At 38.9% G+C, this 16986-nt stretch overlaps 1 protein-coding gene across 1 annotated transcript in view; it reads right to left on the bottom strand.

Moving 5' to 3' along the window:
• LOC106937284 (attractin-like protein 1) overlaps positions 1–16986 on the bottom strand; it is a gene marked incomplete at both ends in the record, with an annotated part of 80993 nt that overhangs the window by 57560 nt on the left and 6447 nt on the right. Inside the window, one exon of the mRNA XM_015018712.1 lies at positions 7611–7663. Within this exon, the coding sequence (XP_014874198.1) occupies positions 7611–7663 (53 nt within the window). The remainder of the gene's footprint in view (positions 1–7610; positions 7664–16986) is intronic.

Below are 16986 nucleotides of genomic sequence, written 5' to 3' on the forward strand. Positions count from 1 at the left end.
TGGTCTTAAGACCGGTCTTAAGACCAAGACCAACTTCGAGTACCACAACACTGGTTCACAGGCTCCACCTTAAAGACTTGATCAGCTCCTTAAATGAGTTGATTAAAAATGCAAGAGTTAACTATTTTGCTAATCTCATTAAATCAAGAAGACGAAACCCGGAAATTTTATTTGATACAATTAAGAGGATTGTTTCACCACTGCCTGCATCTCAAACTACTTTTACATATGAAGACTGTCATCGATTTTTAAATTTTTTCATGGATAAAGTGGCCAATATCAAGGCGAGTATCTTGCCTTCACTTTTGGGTGGTTGGGACTATTGTCCTTTGACTTCTGAGACGTGGTCTTCTTTCTCTCCAATGTCCATTAGTGACATCAACAATTTATTGTCGCTTATGCCACTGCCGTCGAGTCCTCTTGATGTTATCCCAATATCTCTTTTTAAAGATATTTTTAACTGCATCGGTCCAAGTGTAGTCAGCTTGATAAATTTGTCGCTTTGTTCTGGATGTGTACCTCAATATTTTAAAAGTTCTGCTGTTTGTCCTCTGCTAAAAAAGCCTAACCTGGATTCCTTACTGCCTGAAAACTATAGACCCACCTCGAAACTTCCTTTTATGTCGAAGATTCTTAAGAAGGTGGTAGCACAACAGTTGAACTCTTTTTTAGAGGAAAATGATTTGATGGATATTTTTCAATCGGGTTTTCTCGGAGACTGCATTCCACAGAAAAGGCATTACTAAAAGTTTCTAGTGATGTGTTGATGGCAGCTGATTCTGGTAACTACTGTGTTTGTTATTCTGGATTTGACTTCTGCTTTCGATACTGTAGACCACACTGTTCTTTTTAACAGACTAAGAGCTCTTTTTGGTATTTCTGGCACTGTTTTAAATTGGTTCCAAACAGGTCTTTCACTGTTTTTATGAATAACATTCACTCTGATGTCGCTCAACTGGCATGTGGAGTACCCCAAGGTTCGGTCTTGGGTCCACTCCTCTTCTTACTGTATTTACATCCCTTAGGTTTTATTTTAAATCACTACAGTAATGTTTCATACCATATGTATGCTGACGATATCCAAATATACTGTTCGTTTCGCTCCTCTGAATTTTATAAATTGACAGAACTCAATAACTGCTTGTCTGACATCAAAATATGGTTGAAGGACAACTACTTCCAGTTAAATGCAAACAAGACGGAGACGCTTATTGTTGCTCCTGATGATAAAATCACTGAAATTAGGAAGCATCTCAGATTTTTAAACTCTTCCGAAAAAAATAGTCTCCAAAACTTGGGTGTTCTCTTTGACAGCTCTTTGTCCTTGGACAATCATTGTAAATTGTTAGTTCGCAATTGTTTTTATCATTTAAGGAATATTTCGAAGTTGAGAACTATTTTATCACATAATGAGTTAGAAATGATTATTCATGTTTTTTCTTCTCGTTTAGATTACTGTAACAGCCTTTTAATGGGCCTAAGTAAATCTTCTATGGTTCACCTGCAGGCTGTTCAAAACACTGCAGCCAGGCTTTTAACTAAAACTCACAGAACAGCTCATATAACTCCTGTCCTGGCCTCACTGCATTGGCTTCCAATGTATTTTAGGGCCCATTTTAAAATTTTGGTCTTAACTTTTAAGGCTCTTCATGGTAAGGCCCCTAAATATATACTGGATCTTTTGGATCTTCTCACCAGATGCTGCTGACGGTACCAAGAACTTATTTTAAAACACGTGGTGATAGAGCATTTCAGGTACTAGCCCCCAGGCTGTGGAATGCTCTCCCTCTAGCATTACGCTGTTTTGTTTCAACCGATGTATTCAACAAAAGTCTCAAGATATACTTTTTTAGACAGGCCTTTGGCTAACTTTTTGGTTTCTTGATTTTAGTTTCTCTGTTTTATTATGTTTACCCTCAATGTAAAGCACTTTGTAACTTCTCATGTCTGTGAAAGGTACTATATAAATAAAGTTTACTTACTTACTTACCCTGCAATGTACCTGATTAAAAACTTTAATCAAGTCTCAACACTATTTTGAACCCAGACAAACTCATTACAGAGTCCAAGGCACAGCACCTCTAACCACTGTGCTAGCCATCAAGCTAGCAATCCTAAATGACAGCAAGGCCAAGAAGAAGCACCACAGGAAGCTAGAGGGAATATGGAGGACCCAAAAAGTAAATGAATTTATGGAGAGTCAAATCTGTAGTGTATTTTAGTAAACTTCAAACTGTAACCCCACAAATTGAGGGAGAGGCTACATTAGATCTGAGATGTCTGCCCAGATGAGTGAAGTCCTAAACGTTGTTCCAATGAACCTTCAGACCATCAGATCTATGGCGGATGGGTTTTTATCGGTTTGATCCTGTATCTAATACATTTGTTGTCCACTTCATTTATTCAGGGTATGGTCACGTTAAAGGAGGAAAAAGTTTTACATTTCTGTCAATGTCTTATTTCTTTATACAAAAACTCTTGTCTTAACGGGGTGTGTAGACTTTAGAGAACCATTGTTCTGTTCCCCCAAGACTCGGATCTTCACCTCCTACCCAGTTACGTCAAACATGACATGCTAAGCAATGGGTGTTATTTCACTACTTCATATCATATCACATTATGTATTATCACACAGTCACAGCCTGCCTTTTATTTTTACCCCACTGGTGTGTCAGTGAACAAGTGTAAAATGCCTCCAAAGTGTTTATAGACAATGTTGGAAGAGATCTCATTGTTCCATTCAGACCCAACAATTTAAAAAGTTAGTATGAAAGAAGTGTTAACTGTTTTTTTGTTGTTGTTGTTGTTGTTGTTGTTGTTGTTTTTACCACACTTGCACTTAGTTCACACTTTATGAGTGGTACAAATTATAGAACTTTAGTGTCAATACTCTATGATAATGTGAGCATTTCAAGAAATGTGACAAAATGTTTATGCACAAAGCTCCCCATGAACAGATGTGCCTCAGTCTGCCTGAAAACAAAATGGTTTGATTAAAATTCTGTGAACAACACAACTACAGCCGGGGCTTTTTCCACAAAGGTCTGACAAAGACAAGAGTTGATGGAAAGGGCGTTAGATCTGTAAATGTAGCTCCTCAACTTTGAGTGTTTAGTTTACATAAATGGTTCATCTCCGACCTCTGACTCACTGCAAGTGTTCGGGACCATTGTTGCATATTTTGACTGAAGCTAGAGTGATGTATGGGGAACAGATCCAACCATTTAAGCTATATGAAAGTAGCTGGATGGATACTTGAAGGGATATTTTACTAAAGTCCATAAAAAGCCAGATTATTCTAATAAAGCAGGAGATGTAGAGCAGTGTCCACTGCTCCTGGCCTTCAGGGTCCTGCACAAAAATTTTAAAATATTTCCTATAAACAACTGATTCAAATAACTGAACTACATCCTCTGCATGTTGCCAAGGTCAATAAAATCCTCCTAATGAGCCATTTATTAATAATATAATTTAAGACAACAAAGGTCTCAAACAGGCAGGAGAGCCACCCCTAAGCAACATGACGAGGGAAACAAACCCAATCTGCTGCTGGATTTTCTTTTTTGTTTGCTTAAAACTGAAATTTATGTAATATCTGTAAACCTCTCCAGCATGTTTGAAAGAAGTTCTTCCAATTAAAACCTTGACCGTGAGACCACATTGGGTAATATTTATATCAATAGATCAGCTTCCTTAGATGACACGTTCAGTTTTAAAACTCCCATTTTGTGTTTGAAGGCGGCTAAATCAGCGATCCTCACACTGTAAAGAATTACTGTTTTGGTTCATCATTAACATTCAAACATACTCAGGTGTGCCTGGTGTATTCAGAGCACAATGTCAGCAAACAGCATTTTGATTGGCTACATTTCTCTTGACAAAGTCCTTCATTTCCCACAATACAAATGGATGCTGACAGGTTTCCTTAAATAATTGAATTGGGTCATATTCATGACCTAACCCTGGCCCCGTTTGCTCTCCACCAGGACAGCCAGCGCTCACAAGGTGACGTTTTAGCTACTGTAAAACTGTTTGTGCCAACTGTCGACCTTAGCAGATTGATGTCGCATACAAAACACTTCCAAATGATCTACAAATATTAATGTGTATTGTATCAAACACGTTTCATGCAGTTAACTGATAAAGAGGCAGTAGGAGGCTTTACATCATGTTATAATGTTATTCTCTCATCAAACACAAACCTGGTGTGTTGCCTTAATTCATTCACGTATAAGAAAGCCTTTAATCTCCATAGCAACCATTCAGCTGTGATAAATGACTGGGTGCCTAGCTCCACCTCCTGAGAGCTGCAGGGTCCAATCCGACTCCTCCTCTCAGCTCCTTCAGACTACCCAGCAGCAATTAGCAAACACCTGGTGGAACTGCTGAGCTACTTCTCAGAAGAACGCTGGTAAAAACGTTCTTAAGGGACGTTCTTAGAGGAGCCATGTTGCCATGACTTTCTCATGGCAGAGCTTCAGAAAGAACAGGAGCTTTTTAAAGAGACAGAGTCCCAATTTTAAGGCGTTAAATTGCAAAGTAAAATTTATTTTAAGTTATGGTTAATATAAGCAGCATTTTATATCTACTAAGGGTAACATAGTTAAGTGATTATGCTGTAACATGACACTATGTGGTTGGAAAATACATAATACTGCTATTTTAATTATCTGAAGATCATACAATGGAATATTCATGACCTTTTTTAAGATTCTGTCACCCACAGTTGAGGTGTACCTTTGATCAAAAATACAAACCTCTTTATTCTTTATAAGTGCGAAACTTGGGGGGAAGAAAACAATCAGTATCAGTGTCAAATACTTAAATTCTGTTGTATTAATCTAAATTGTGTTGAAGAACAGCAACCCAGTTGATGCAAACTCCTACTACAAATAATCTCATACTGCATAAGGTGACCTGAGACAGATTACGTTTTTCCTTATCAGTCCTGCTGCTCAATGACATTTAAAGCTAATATTGACCTCAGTCACAGTTGTGACTCCACTCATATTAAAAGGAAGTAGATTGCTTTTAAAATATCTAATTTGCACACATATGCAGTCTTGCATGAGTGTGCAGAAAATAGCGACTGCATAGCAGAAAAGGTTTTGGATGTATTTACATCTGATTGTGCTCGCTCTTGTTCAAACAGTGTTACACCGTAATGCCACATTAATGAAAGTCACAATGGAGTCAAACGCATGTGGAAAAACCCACATGGCACTTCAGCTGTAGTCACAGCAATATCGAGGAGCCCTGCACTGGCTGACTGATAGCTCCCAAAACGGGTGCATGTGCGTCTGGATACATATGCATTATTGGAAGCAACACATAATGCTGGTGCCACCTAGTGCTTTTAGACATCAGTCTTAAAGCCAGAAGTTCAAAATGTTTCCTTAGAAAAGAAACTTATTGCATAACACATGGTTTTTCCTTTACAATATCATCCTAATACATTGACTTTTTCTTATCTGTCTGTCTTTCTACCTGTCCAACACCTTCATATATATTTATAGGGCTTTTCTGACTTTTCTCTTTCTGCTGAACTCTTCTAATTGGTACATTTTGTCTGACGTTGCAGCTTTCATAGTCGCATTATATGGTTATTGACATTGACAGAACTTGAACTTTCTGTCAGTATGGTGTAATATTTGTAATGATGACTGCAATCCATGGACAAATAATTTTCCCCCATGCAGGCGCAAGCAAGCACACTTGCATGCTACAAAACATCTGTTTTGTCTCCAGATTTCCTCCTTCATCTGCCCTCCAGAGTCAAAAACCAACAATTTGTTGCAAATGAGGAAAGTCAATGCATCTCATTGCATCTGGAAACATGAAAATAAACTCCAGGACATAAATATTGCTTTAATTTCCTCTCCCCATCTTCAAAACTAGGAAAAAAAGGAAACATTTATTTTTCTAAATGTCTCTGTGCTTTGGGGATATTCCAATCAGATTTTTTTGTCAGCAACACATTTCTAAATCATTTATAGGCTAGTGCCAAAATCCGAGCAAACTTTCAAAATGTCACCAAAAAACAAAAAAACAAAAAAAAATGCAAATTAGTCATGTTTCCATCTACTAGTTTGGAGAGCATCAAGCAGGCTAAGCTAAGAGTATTATTATCAAATGTTAGTGTTACATATGGCTGTAAGAAAGAGGAAGTAAAATAGCATGAGCCACACATCATAGAAAAAAGGAGAAAAGTTTACAGGACTAGGTTGCTATCAAGCAAGTTGTAATTGTTCTGTCATGTCAACTAGTATTTACGATGTTACATATTTCCAGAAAGACTCCGACAGCAGAAACGGCTGATAAGTCATGTGAGGTAAATGTTATCTGGTAAATGTGCTTTGTCGAAAAATAATTTATCTTTTTATCACATTAATCTTTTTACAAAAAATCAAAATCCACCCCAAGTGAGTACAACCTTTTTTGTGAAACTGTGCTACTTGAGGTTTATAATTTTCCTATTTCCATTAACCTTTTCTAATGATGTTCTGATCTGCTCTGCATACTTGCAGCACTTGTCACATGTGCAGGTTACAGCTGCTTCTCTTTATTCACACTGTTTCCATGTATGCCAAGCTAATCACTACAATGTGCTACTTCCTGTTACTAGAGTCCAAATTAAATCTCTAACCACAGCAGTCGTTACGAACATTACAGCAGACACTGATGATACAGTTAGTCTCTATTATTTTAGCTCATAATTTTGAATGGCAGAATTGACTTAAGCATTGACTTAATAGGCAGAAGTGTCTTATTATAGATGTCAGTGTGTATTTATCTGAATAAATAAGTTCATACATTAAAAAACAAAAACAAAAAAAAACAGTTGTTTAAGTGAACAATTAATGCTTTACGGAAGTTTTCATTAGGAAATACTATCAGTAAATTCTACGTTTGGTTCCAGACTTCCAGTTGTTCGTTTTTTAACAAAAGAAAAGCCCACATGCATGGAAATGTAATCAAAAAATGTCCTTTATGCTGAATTATCTGGCAGGAACACCATAAATTGCATCATCTCACAGTTTATACTGATGAATTTTATATATTATTGCTTATTGTGCTAAAATGTTACTTTAGTGTTGAGTCTATTTTGTCATTTCAGTTTTCACCATCTGTTCAATTAAACAAGCAGCATCTAGTCTCCAGGGTATTCTTTTGGTTTAACTTGGTGTTGCCAACTTCCTTGTGGAAACAGTCTGACAGTCAGATTAAACTTAAACCTGATTTAAAGCCGTTTTGTTGTTCCAACAGCAGCAGAAGGTGTTGGAATTACACATTTTAGGACTTTTAACTCCAAGACTGGAAGAGGAAATGTTGTGTGCTATGTACTAGTTCTGAAAGTTTGATGTGTTCTATGCAGTAAGGCGACATTGCAGCAGCAGCACACAGCTGAACAGTACACAGTTATGTTTTTTTTTTATTATTATTATTTTACAGTAGGCTGGTTGAAATTCAGATGAGGAACGGTTTCTACTCCAGAGTTGTGCGTCTACATACAAAATGACCAGCAAGGTCAGTTTGTATCCAGGAATAATAATAGAAGGGTGCACACACATCCTGACCAGGACTCAGAAAAACATTGGCAGCGTACTTACAGTAACAAGTTCCACGGAGAGGGTTACCAAGGTATCGGTTCTCTGAATCGCATCTGCAGCAACACAAAGGAGGGAAGGGGCAGGAGGAAGATCAGAGGAAAGAAAGCACAGCAGCATTAGCATTCAGCACTGGTAAGTTTTACTAAAACTTTTTTTGTAAAGGTGTGTGTGTGGTAGTGTGTCAGCTGGGTATTTTGTCTTCCTCGAGCTGCTTGGTAGGTAGGTAATTTCCCCTCGGCAGGCTCATCTAGCCAAAGCGGCTCCATTTCCCCCCCCCAAAAGATTCCCACATTCAGACACAAAACATAAATGGACACAGGTTTTAATGGGGAAATCTCACATATGTATTGGTGGGTTGTCATGCATTTGAATGCTAAAGTTTCAAAAAAATGGAGCTGAAAAAGAGGCTGTTCTTTCATGAATGTGAATAAAGGAGTTTTGATTCCTAGAATTGATTCCAGTGGGGGATCATCAATAAGGAAAAACAACAAATTCAAAATCCATGTCTATTGTGATGAACACATTAGTAATTCACCACAAAAACAAACTCCAGGACATAAACACTGCTTTAATTTCCTCTCTCCTCATCTTCAAAACTAAAAAAGAAAACTTTTTTTTTTTAAATATCTCTCCTCCAGGATGGTAGTCATCTTTTTAAATCAAGTATTATCGTTCTCCTACTTTCCTTCTTTATCAATGACCTTATTATGTAACAGAACTTGATTTTAACAAATAATAGATATTTTGTCCAGTAGGAGTTAGTATGGCCTCATAAACACAGCAAAAGTCTTAGAAAACTCACGTCTTCTTTGTGCTGACGTTTTTAAACATTGTAGTTTGCTAATCAGCTAAGTTAATTAGCATGGTCCTTGCAAACTAGTATGGACCACACATCTGACATGAATACAAAATTAATAATTTACCATCTATGCATTTTAAATGATTGTTCCCAAAACCAATTCTATGTAGCTTTTTTTTTTTTTTAGCATGTCTGTTGGTGACTTGGGAAACACACTCAGACTTCAATTAACCTACAGTATTTCCTGCTAGGAAGGTAGCATTCACAGATTTACATTTTTTTTCTCTACAACATAACTACAGATTGTTTAGTACAGCATATTTAAAATATTTGAAAGAAAATGAAGTTTGGGAAGCTGAATATCTATAGCCAGTGCTACTTGATGTGCTACTGGCTGAAGTTTGCAAATCAACCCAGGAGAGACTTTTATTTCTCTTCCTGAAAGAATAGATAAAACTGTAGATATTGTCTTCTGCAGTAGTCCTAAGACAGTTTTCACAGTGCGTATTAATGCATAATAAGGTATATTTAGTCTTGTTGAACTATTAAAATAGGCAGTTGTAAGGGTTTTTAATGGTCCACTGTACTGATATGAAAATCTGCTCTCCAAAAGTTGTAATCCCCAATACCAGTGTAATAAAATGCATCTTAACTTCCATTTTTAATACCATCTTCTGTCTGTTTATCTGTTTTTCAATTTATATATTTAATCCATATTGTTATGAAAAGTCCTTGACTTAGGTTTGACATCCCGTAACCCCCTGCAATGGCACTGCGCGCCCCACAGTTTGGGAACCTCTGGCCTAAGGTATAAAAGCCAGCTTTTTTGTCTCACTTTGTAATGGGTGTCAGTGGAAATGTAACATGCAGCTCTGAATAAACGCACATCGACTGCATTTTGTAGTCATGCCTCCTTTTTAAATGCTGAGCCTCTGCCAGTCACGAAGGCTAGAGCTAACACTGGTAGCAACAGACAAGGACTTCTCAGTTCTACTGTGAAAGACTGACAAATACACTGTAACACAAGTACAGTTTTCACTGATTTATGTTTTACTTATGGCAACTTCACATGACATCAACAGTTTCAAATTGTTTACAGTTTATAGATTTTTCCTGTTGGATTTTACTGTACATCACTGTTAAATATGTTAATATTTTTTATAGTGCAGTCTGATCATACAGCAGGGCAGTGATCTTGAAAGCACCAACAAGTCCAAAAATAAAACAAAAGTGATTCAAAGTTTGGACCTAAACTTAGATGAGATGCTGTGGCAGATTGCACACACTGAAAACGCCTCAAATTTCACTGAATAATAAATAAATAAATAAATAAATAAATAAATAAATAAATAAATAAATAAAAGTTGGCCAGACATCCTCCACAGAGATGTATAAAACCAATTAAGGTTTAGGAAATTATTACTTTTCTGCTAACACCAGAAATATTATGGATAGAATATTGAAGAAATCATTTTAAATCTGCTTTTTGTGTTTACTGGTCATTTTTGATCATCTAACATATGCAGTGTGACTCAGAAGATGGATAAAATAGTCTTGTAAAAGGGCACCTGGGGCCATTTTCTTTCCTACAGGGAAGGACAATCTGGTCCTTAACTCAGAGCTCAAACAGAGGCAGTCTGCACACTTAAGCTGCTTACAGCGGTTCTAATGGGCAGAAAATAAGGACCGTATGAGACTGGGTTATCTCTTCATTTAAAAGAACATGTGACTCAGCTACACAAGCAGTGACACACAAACGTGCACACGCACACATTTTTTCTTTACTGAAAGGTGATATAAACCTCATAATACCATTAAAGTTAAGGAGTCAAGATGGTGCTAGTTCTGTTTCTGTGTCAAAAATAATAATCATTTACACTCATATGGTTTTAATGAGTTTTGTGTGATCCAAAAAAAGAGGAAACTATACAAACTGGTGGAAAATTTAATTCACATCATTCACACAGTTTAGTAGATGAGCTGAGATCTTCAGCAATGAATCTGGTCCAAGTGACCAAACTTAAGCTTTTTTAATTTTGAGATTAAAATCATCAACTTAAAAAAAAGTAAATTAAAGTACAAAAGAAATACCTGCTAAATACCATGTTGGTATAGCGCTTTAGCATTAGTGAAACTAATGTTTATGACTATATACAGTATTTGAAGAAATACCCTGAGAAGTCTCTAAGGCCAGGTAGGAATCTGGAGTGGTGGAATAGGAGGCTAAATGAAGGAAAAATACAACCTGCGATAGCTCACAGTGGACAGCTGTGGACAAATAAAAGATGTTGTAATTATGTAGAGAGGATTGTGACAATATATTCATGTGCACAGAAACACCATGATGAACACACACAGAGCAATCCAGCTTTAGCTAATGTCCCTATTAGCTCAGACTGTGACTTTGCATACTATGAAACTGCACACCTGCTGAACCTCTGAACACCCACCATCCACCCAACGGGGGACCAAACTTTCACTTTAAACCAAAAAGACAAACCAATCCTCCTCTACTTGTTATGTTTGGAAGTGACCCAGAGAAAACAGCAGCATTCAGATAGCACTGTGGATACAAGTGAATGAACATGACATGTTCATGAGATCAGCAAGTGAATGAATAACAGATGCTGCACTTCTCTGTAAGAAAATAATAAAAATATGTGTGCACCAAAAAAAGAAGAAAAAAACATGGCAGGTACCAAGTTAATAGGTGTGGAACCCAAATCCATTTGAAACATTTTCTCACCCTCAGTTGGAGATGAGCACAGTGTCATAGCTAACTGGCTATGACACTGTGCTCATGACACTGTTATAAGCTGTGTCCGAATTCAGGGTCTGCATCCTTCGAAGGACAGATTTGTAGGCCGATTACATCATAGCGTGGTGACAAGGCCTGTCCGAATTCAAAGACTCCTTCAAACGCATCCTTCAAATGCATCCTTCTTTTCCCCAGATTTGAAGGATGGGTCCAGTGTATCCTTCACGGCCCACGATACCCCATAATTCATTGCGGGTTCCAACTGGACGTTCAGACAGAGCATCAATGGCAGTGAATAGCAACTAATTATTTAGCTATATAACACTTTAAATGACACAACGTGATTTGGTACAACGTTTTTAGGCGAGAATGTAAGTGTGTAAATCTCAAATATCTGATCGGTTCATCAATACATCACCTAACTGCAATATTGCTCTGACATTTTTGGACCTGTCTGCTACCGCTGCGTTAACAGCCAGCTGTCAGCTGGCCAGACGCTCCAGGTTCGGTATACCAAGAGAAAACGCCTAACTCCTGGCACACTGTTATAAAAACTCCCGCTAGCTTTCCCCAATCAGTGGGAGTTAAACACCGATATTATTTAGACAGGTTTGGTTGAAAAATGTTTGATTTATAAAGTATTTCAAAGCAGAGCACATCGGTTTGATTGATTAATTAAAGTTAAGCCTTCAAACAATAGGCTTATTTAACCGTAATGTCCTCTCTGGAATGTAGAGAGTATTATACACTCCTGATCAAAATCTTAAGACCAGTCAAAAAATTGCAAGAATTTGCATTTTGCACTATTGGATCTTAAGAAGGTTCTAAGTAGAGCTTCACAATGTTAAAGAAAAAAGCAGTGCAAGAGACAAGAACTTTTGAGCAGGGAATTTTCTGAAAACTGGATTTACTCTCAAACAAGATTTTTTCAGCTGATCAAAAGTTTAAGACCATAGTCTTTAAAAGCCAAAAGCTGTGCAAAAATCTGGATTCCATGTCATTTTCTGTCAAGTCTTTACACCTCCTGATGGCAAAAGCAAAAAAGCTCACTGACTTTGAACGTCCTACCAAATTAAGGCCATTACTGGTGCTGACTGCAGTCCAATAACCATCAGACGGCATCTGCGAGAGAAGGGCTTCAGAAACAAAAAACGTCTTCAAAGGCCACGTCGTCTTCACCGCCACAAAATTGCCCATTTGGACTTTGCAAGGGTGCACCAAACATGGGACATTGAAAGGTGGAAGAAAGTTGTCTTCTCTGATGAGAAAAAATTTAACCTTGATGGTCCTGATGGCTTCCAACGTTACTGGCATGACAAGGAGATCCCACCTGAGATGTTTTCTACACGGCACAGTGGTGGGGGCGCCATCATGATTTGGGGTGCGTTTTCCTTCAATGGGACAATGGAGCTTCAGGTTGTGCAGGGGCGTCAAACAGCAGCTGGCTATGTGGAGACGTTGCAGCGGGCATCCCTCATGACTGAGGGCCCTCGTCTGTGTGGTAATGATTGGGTTTTTCAACAGGACAATGCTGCAGTTCACAAAAAGAAATTATCGTCTACTCTAGCCAACAGTCCTACCTTGGCGGAGGATTTAAATGTCTTTTATGCCCACTTTGACAGGGAGAACACCGACCCTGCCCTCGACCCCCACCCCTCCACAGCCCCAGCCCCAGTCCTGACCCAACACAAAGTGAGGTGGGCTCTCCGCAGCATAAACATCAGGAAAGCACCCGGGCCGGACGGACTGACGGGCCGAGTGCTTAAGGAATGTGCTGCGGAGCTCAAAGACGTCCTCACCTCCATTTACAACATCTCGCCGTCCACCGCATGGGTCCCAGCCTGCTTCAAAGCCGCCACAATAGTCCCCCTTCCCAAACAGTCCCATGTCACAGGTCTTAACGAATGTAGGCCTGTGGCACTCACTCCCATCCCCACCCAGTGCATGGAGAGACTGGTCATAAAACACATCAAAGCTGCAATTCCACCATCACACAACCCATACCAGTTTGCCAACAGGGAAAACTGCTCCACAGAGGATGCTATCGCCATCGTGATCCACACACTGCTGGAGCATCTGGAGCACAAAAACACCTACGCTCGTTTCCTCTTCGTGGACTACAGTTCGGCATTCAACACCATTCAGCCCAATAGATTCTGCCACAAACTCCACCAAATGGGACATAACACCACCCTGTGCAACTGGACTGTAGACTTCCTTACCAAATGTACACAGAGGGTCAGAGTGGGCAACAACATCTCCTCCACTCTTTCCATTAACACCGGCGCACCCCAGGGGTGTGTGTTAAGCCCTCTGCTCTATTTCCTGTTCACCCATGAATGCTCTGCCTCTTCTTCCTCCAACCTGATCATCAAGTTCTCAGACGACACCACCGTTCTTGGCCTCATCACCAACAGCGACGAGAGGGAATACAGGACAGATGTGCAACATCTGGCCTCATGGTGTGAAAGCAACAACCTGGCTCTAAATACCAAAAAGACCAAGGAAATGATTGTGGACTTTAGGAAAAAAAACAACCCGAACCGAAATCTGCTACTACCACTGAGTGTTGTACTCTAAGCACAATTTCGTTGCCTTTTATGACAATGACAATAAATTTTGAATCTGAATCTGAAAAGGTTTAAAATAAAAACAAATGAAAGCTGTCAGATATTTATGATGCAATAATTGTGAAGCAGCATGTATTCGATCTTCAATTTAATAGTGTCATGCAACCAATCATATTTTGTAACATAACCTTTGTGTGTCAATAACACTAATACAGTAATGTCTCAAAAATATAGATTTCTACATATAGTGTCTCAGTCTGGTTTAGCCTGGACACTGCTCTTCCGTTCATCAGTTTGATCTTTAGTCTTTTTCAGTTTTAAATGGAAATTGTTTTTATTTAAGATCTTCTCGTTTCCAGTAAGACATTCTCCCTCTCCATCTTTTCAAAGAGAATCTTCACATAACCGGTCGTAGTATTTTACACATCTTAAACACTTTCTTGTTATCTGGCTGTGTTCAAAGATGCTGTACTGCAGCTCATCATCAAAAAGAAGCATATTGATGTTCCTTCTAATTATAGGCCTATTTTCAAATTACTCCTTTTGTTGAAGATTTAGAAAAGGCTGTTGATAATCGACTGTAGACGTATAAAAATGCTCATGGATCAATCTGTTTGAAACCCCACCACAGCACAAAGAGAGAACTTTTAAGAGTTTTTAATGATCATTTGTTTCAGTTGATCACAGTATTGTTTTATCTAGACTGGAGCACGCTATTGGTCTCAATCATGGTTCAAATCCTATCTGGCTCACAGGTTTTTCCTGTGTCTATGGGAGAATATTCCTCTTCCTCAGATCCTATTCATTGTGGAGTACCTCAATGGTTAATTTTGGGTCTTGTTTTTTTTCTTTATAAATTCTGTTATTGGGGTGGGGGATCTATTTTTAGGAATCATAACATTTCTTTCCATTGCTTTGTTAACAATATTCAAATGTCGTCAGATTGAATGTCTATGGAGTGAAAATACTCTCAAAATATCTGTGCGTGTGTAAAAGGATTTGTGCGTGCTTAAAAGGATTTGTGCGCTTTGCTCTCCGATTATAATGAGGCATGGAGTAATTATAAATTATTTCACATTACGTTTTATATGTCTGGTATTTTGATACTCTGCCCTCCTCATATGTTTCTGTTAGCGGGAGGTAATGTTTATGTCAGCTATGCTACTTTAGCTGTTTGGAGCTAAATCCATGGATTATTAGTCTCACTCTCAGCACAGTTTGAGTCTTTAATCCATACGAATTATCGCTGGGTGGTTCTTACAGTATCTGTTTTACCCAAAAGGTTCCAATCAAATTCCTAAGTCATGTTGCTGACTGATATTTATATAGTTTGTGAGATGTCCTGATTTGCCTTTTACTTTATAATTAAGTGAAATAAATGGCATACGGTGGCCGGGGTTGACTGAGCATCCGCTCAGCTGCCTCTCTTCCACCACGGTGCTTCCCAGCTAGGAAGCAACATCCGAATCACAGCTGCTCCTGCTGTCGTTCTCGTCGCTGTCGTCCTCTCTGCTGGTGGGATTATCCAATAAACACTCAGTGTAGCTAGCATCCCGCTCAGCGTAGCTAGCATCTCCCATGAGCAGCGACCAGACTCGGTGGGCCTGCCGCCCCGCCTAGCGCTGGCCTAGAAAAGGCAAGCTCCGGCTCCTCTCTGCCAGCGGGAGGAGAGCACAGGAGCGGCAAGAGGGCTGAGGCGTCAGGGCGAGGTCAGCGTGCTGGAGACCTAGGCATCCCTCGAAAATCCAGTGCCCATCAAAGGACATGATGTACCCCGTTTGACAAGACGGGCAAAACGGATGTTCGCTCTTAAAACAGTGCTATCTTACACTGAAGAAAAAGAGGGAGCCGTTTGTCCGGTCTGACTGTTATTTATACAGACCGGGGTGGGAGACACCCAGTAGGTGGGCGTGGACTAAGTTTTTTTCAGTGCTGCGCGCGCGAGGGATAAACCCATAGACATCAATACGTAGACGCCTCATGGAGCGCTGAGCCGTACGTAACTGCGTCCGCCATCTTGTATGTGGCAGCAGAGCGATCGGAGCTCCTTAAGTCCTGTGCTGTGTGGACTTGTTTCAACCGTTTTACGAAACAAACTGGATTCACTGGCATCACCTTTCACAGGTAAGGATGAAAGATCAGAATTACTTTGCAGCCAGAAATTCGCTTCAAAACAACAGAGAAATATTTCCTATGTAGCTAAATTGGCCCAAAGTAACCGCTGATTGTTAGCGTAGCAGCTAACGTTTTCATACTGTTTTCTAATGAGAGAGAGAGCTGATGAAAAACCGCTGTTAGAGGAGAAGTTCATTAAAAACCAGAGGATTTAGTGAGGAAAGATCAGTCAAGATAAGAGCTGGAGCTGCTGTTCTTCAGTCTGTTTCCCAGCTCAGCCTCTTCATGTCGGCATTTAGCTATAAAGATGCTACGAGTCAGAGCCCAACATGCTGAAAATGTCTTTTTCTGAATGTGAAGGAAACATATATGTATTTTCTATTACACTTTTGGATAATTTCTCTTTTCTCCTTAGCTTTAGCCTGTGAACCAGGACGTCTCAGAAGTCATTGAGTTCTCCCAGTGTGACCAGCAGACTGAAGCCCTGCCTGTGACCAGTGTTCCCAGTATAATAAATAAATGTTTTATTCTTTCACTTTTTGTGTATTTTTAAATCTGTCTGAAGTATTATTGTATTAATGTAGCTTATATAATGAAATAAAAAATAATTTACTCTGTTGGAATTATTTTCACTCTTTGCTGTCAATAGCAGAGTTGACATTCTGTAAATTCTCTGGAAAAAAGTAAGAAAAATATGTAGTTTAATGTTTGACAAAGACTGATTTATAAATCAAAAGTCATTTCTCAATAACGTATAAAAAATAAATACAGGAAAATTATTTGTTGTTTTGAAATGTTAAATGTACATTAAACTATGGAATTATGTAAATATATTCTTCAATAAAACACTGCAAAAGGGTGTCTGTTAATGTCAAAAATTTTCAGAATCGTTTCTATCAAATAAAACATTGTGCTCTTTAATTTAATTGTGCTCTTTAAAGTTAGAAACGATCTCTTTAGTAATTTCTTTGATTGCCAAATATATTAATGTGTGTGAGAAAATGTGTCAATGGCAGGTATCAACTTAAAATACTTTGTAGAGGCTTCGGTCGAATCAGGAACCAGGGCTGGGGCAGATGGATCTTGTCCCTTCTTAGCGGCGTGAAGTCTCAGCTTCCCCTCGGTTCCAGGGCG

Source organism: Poecilia latipinna, unplaced genomic scaffold (assembly GCF_001443285.1).
Source record: "Poecilia latipinna isolate Pla-1442-1.1 unplaced genomic scaffold, P_latipinna-1.0 Scaffold2311, whole genome shotgun sequence".
NCBI classification, from domain to species: Eukaryota; Metazoa; Chordata; class Actinopteri; order Cyprinodontiformes; family Poeciliidae; genus Poecilia; species Poecilia latipinna.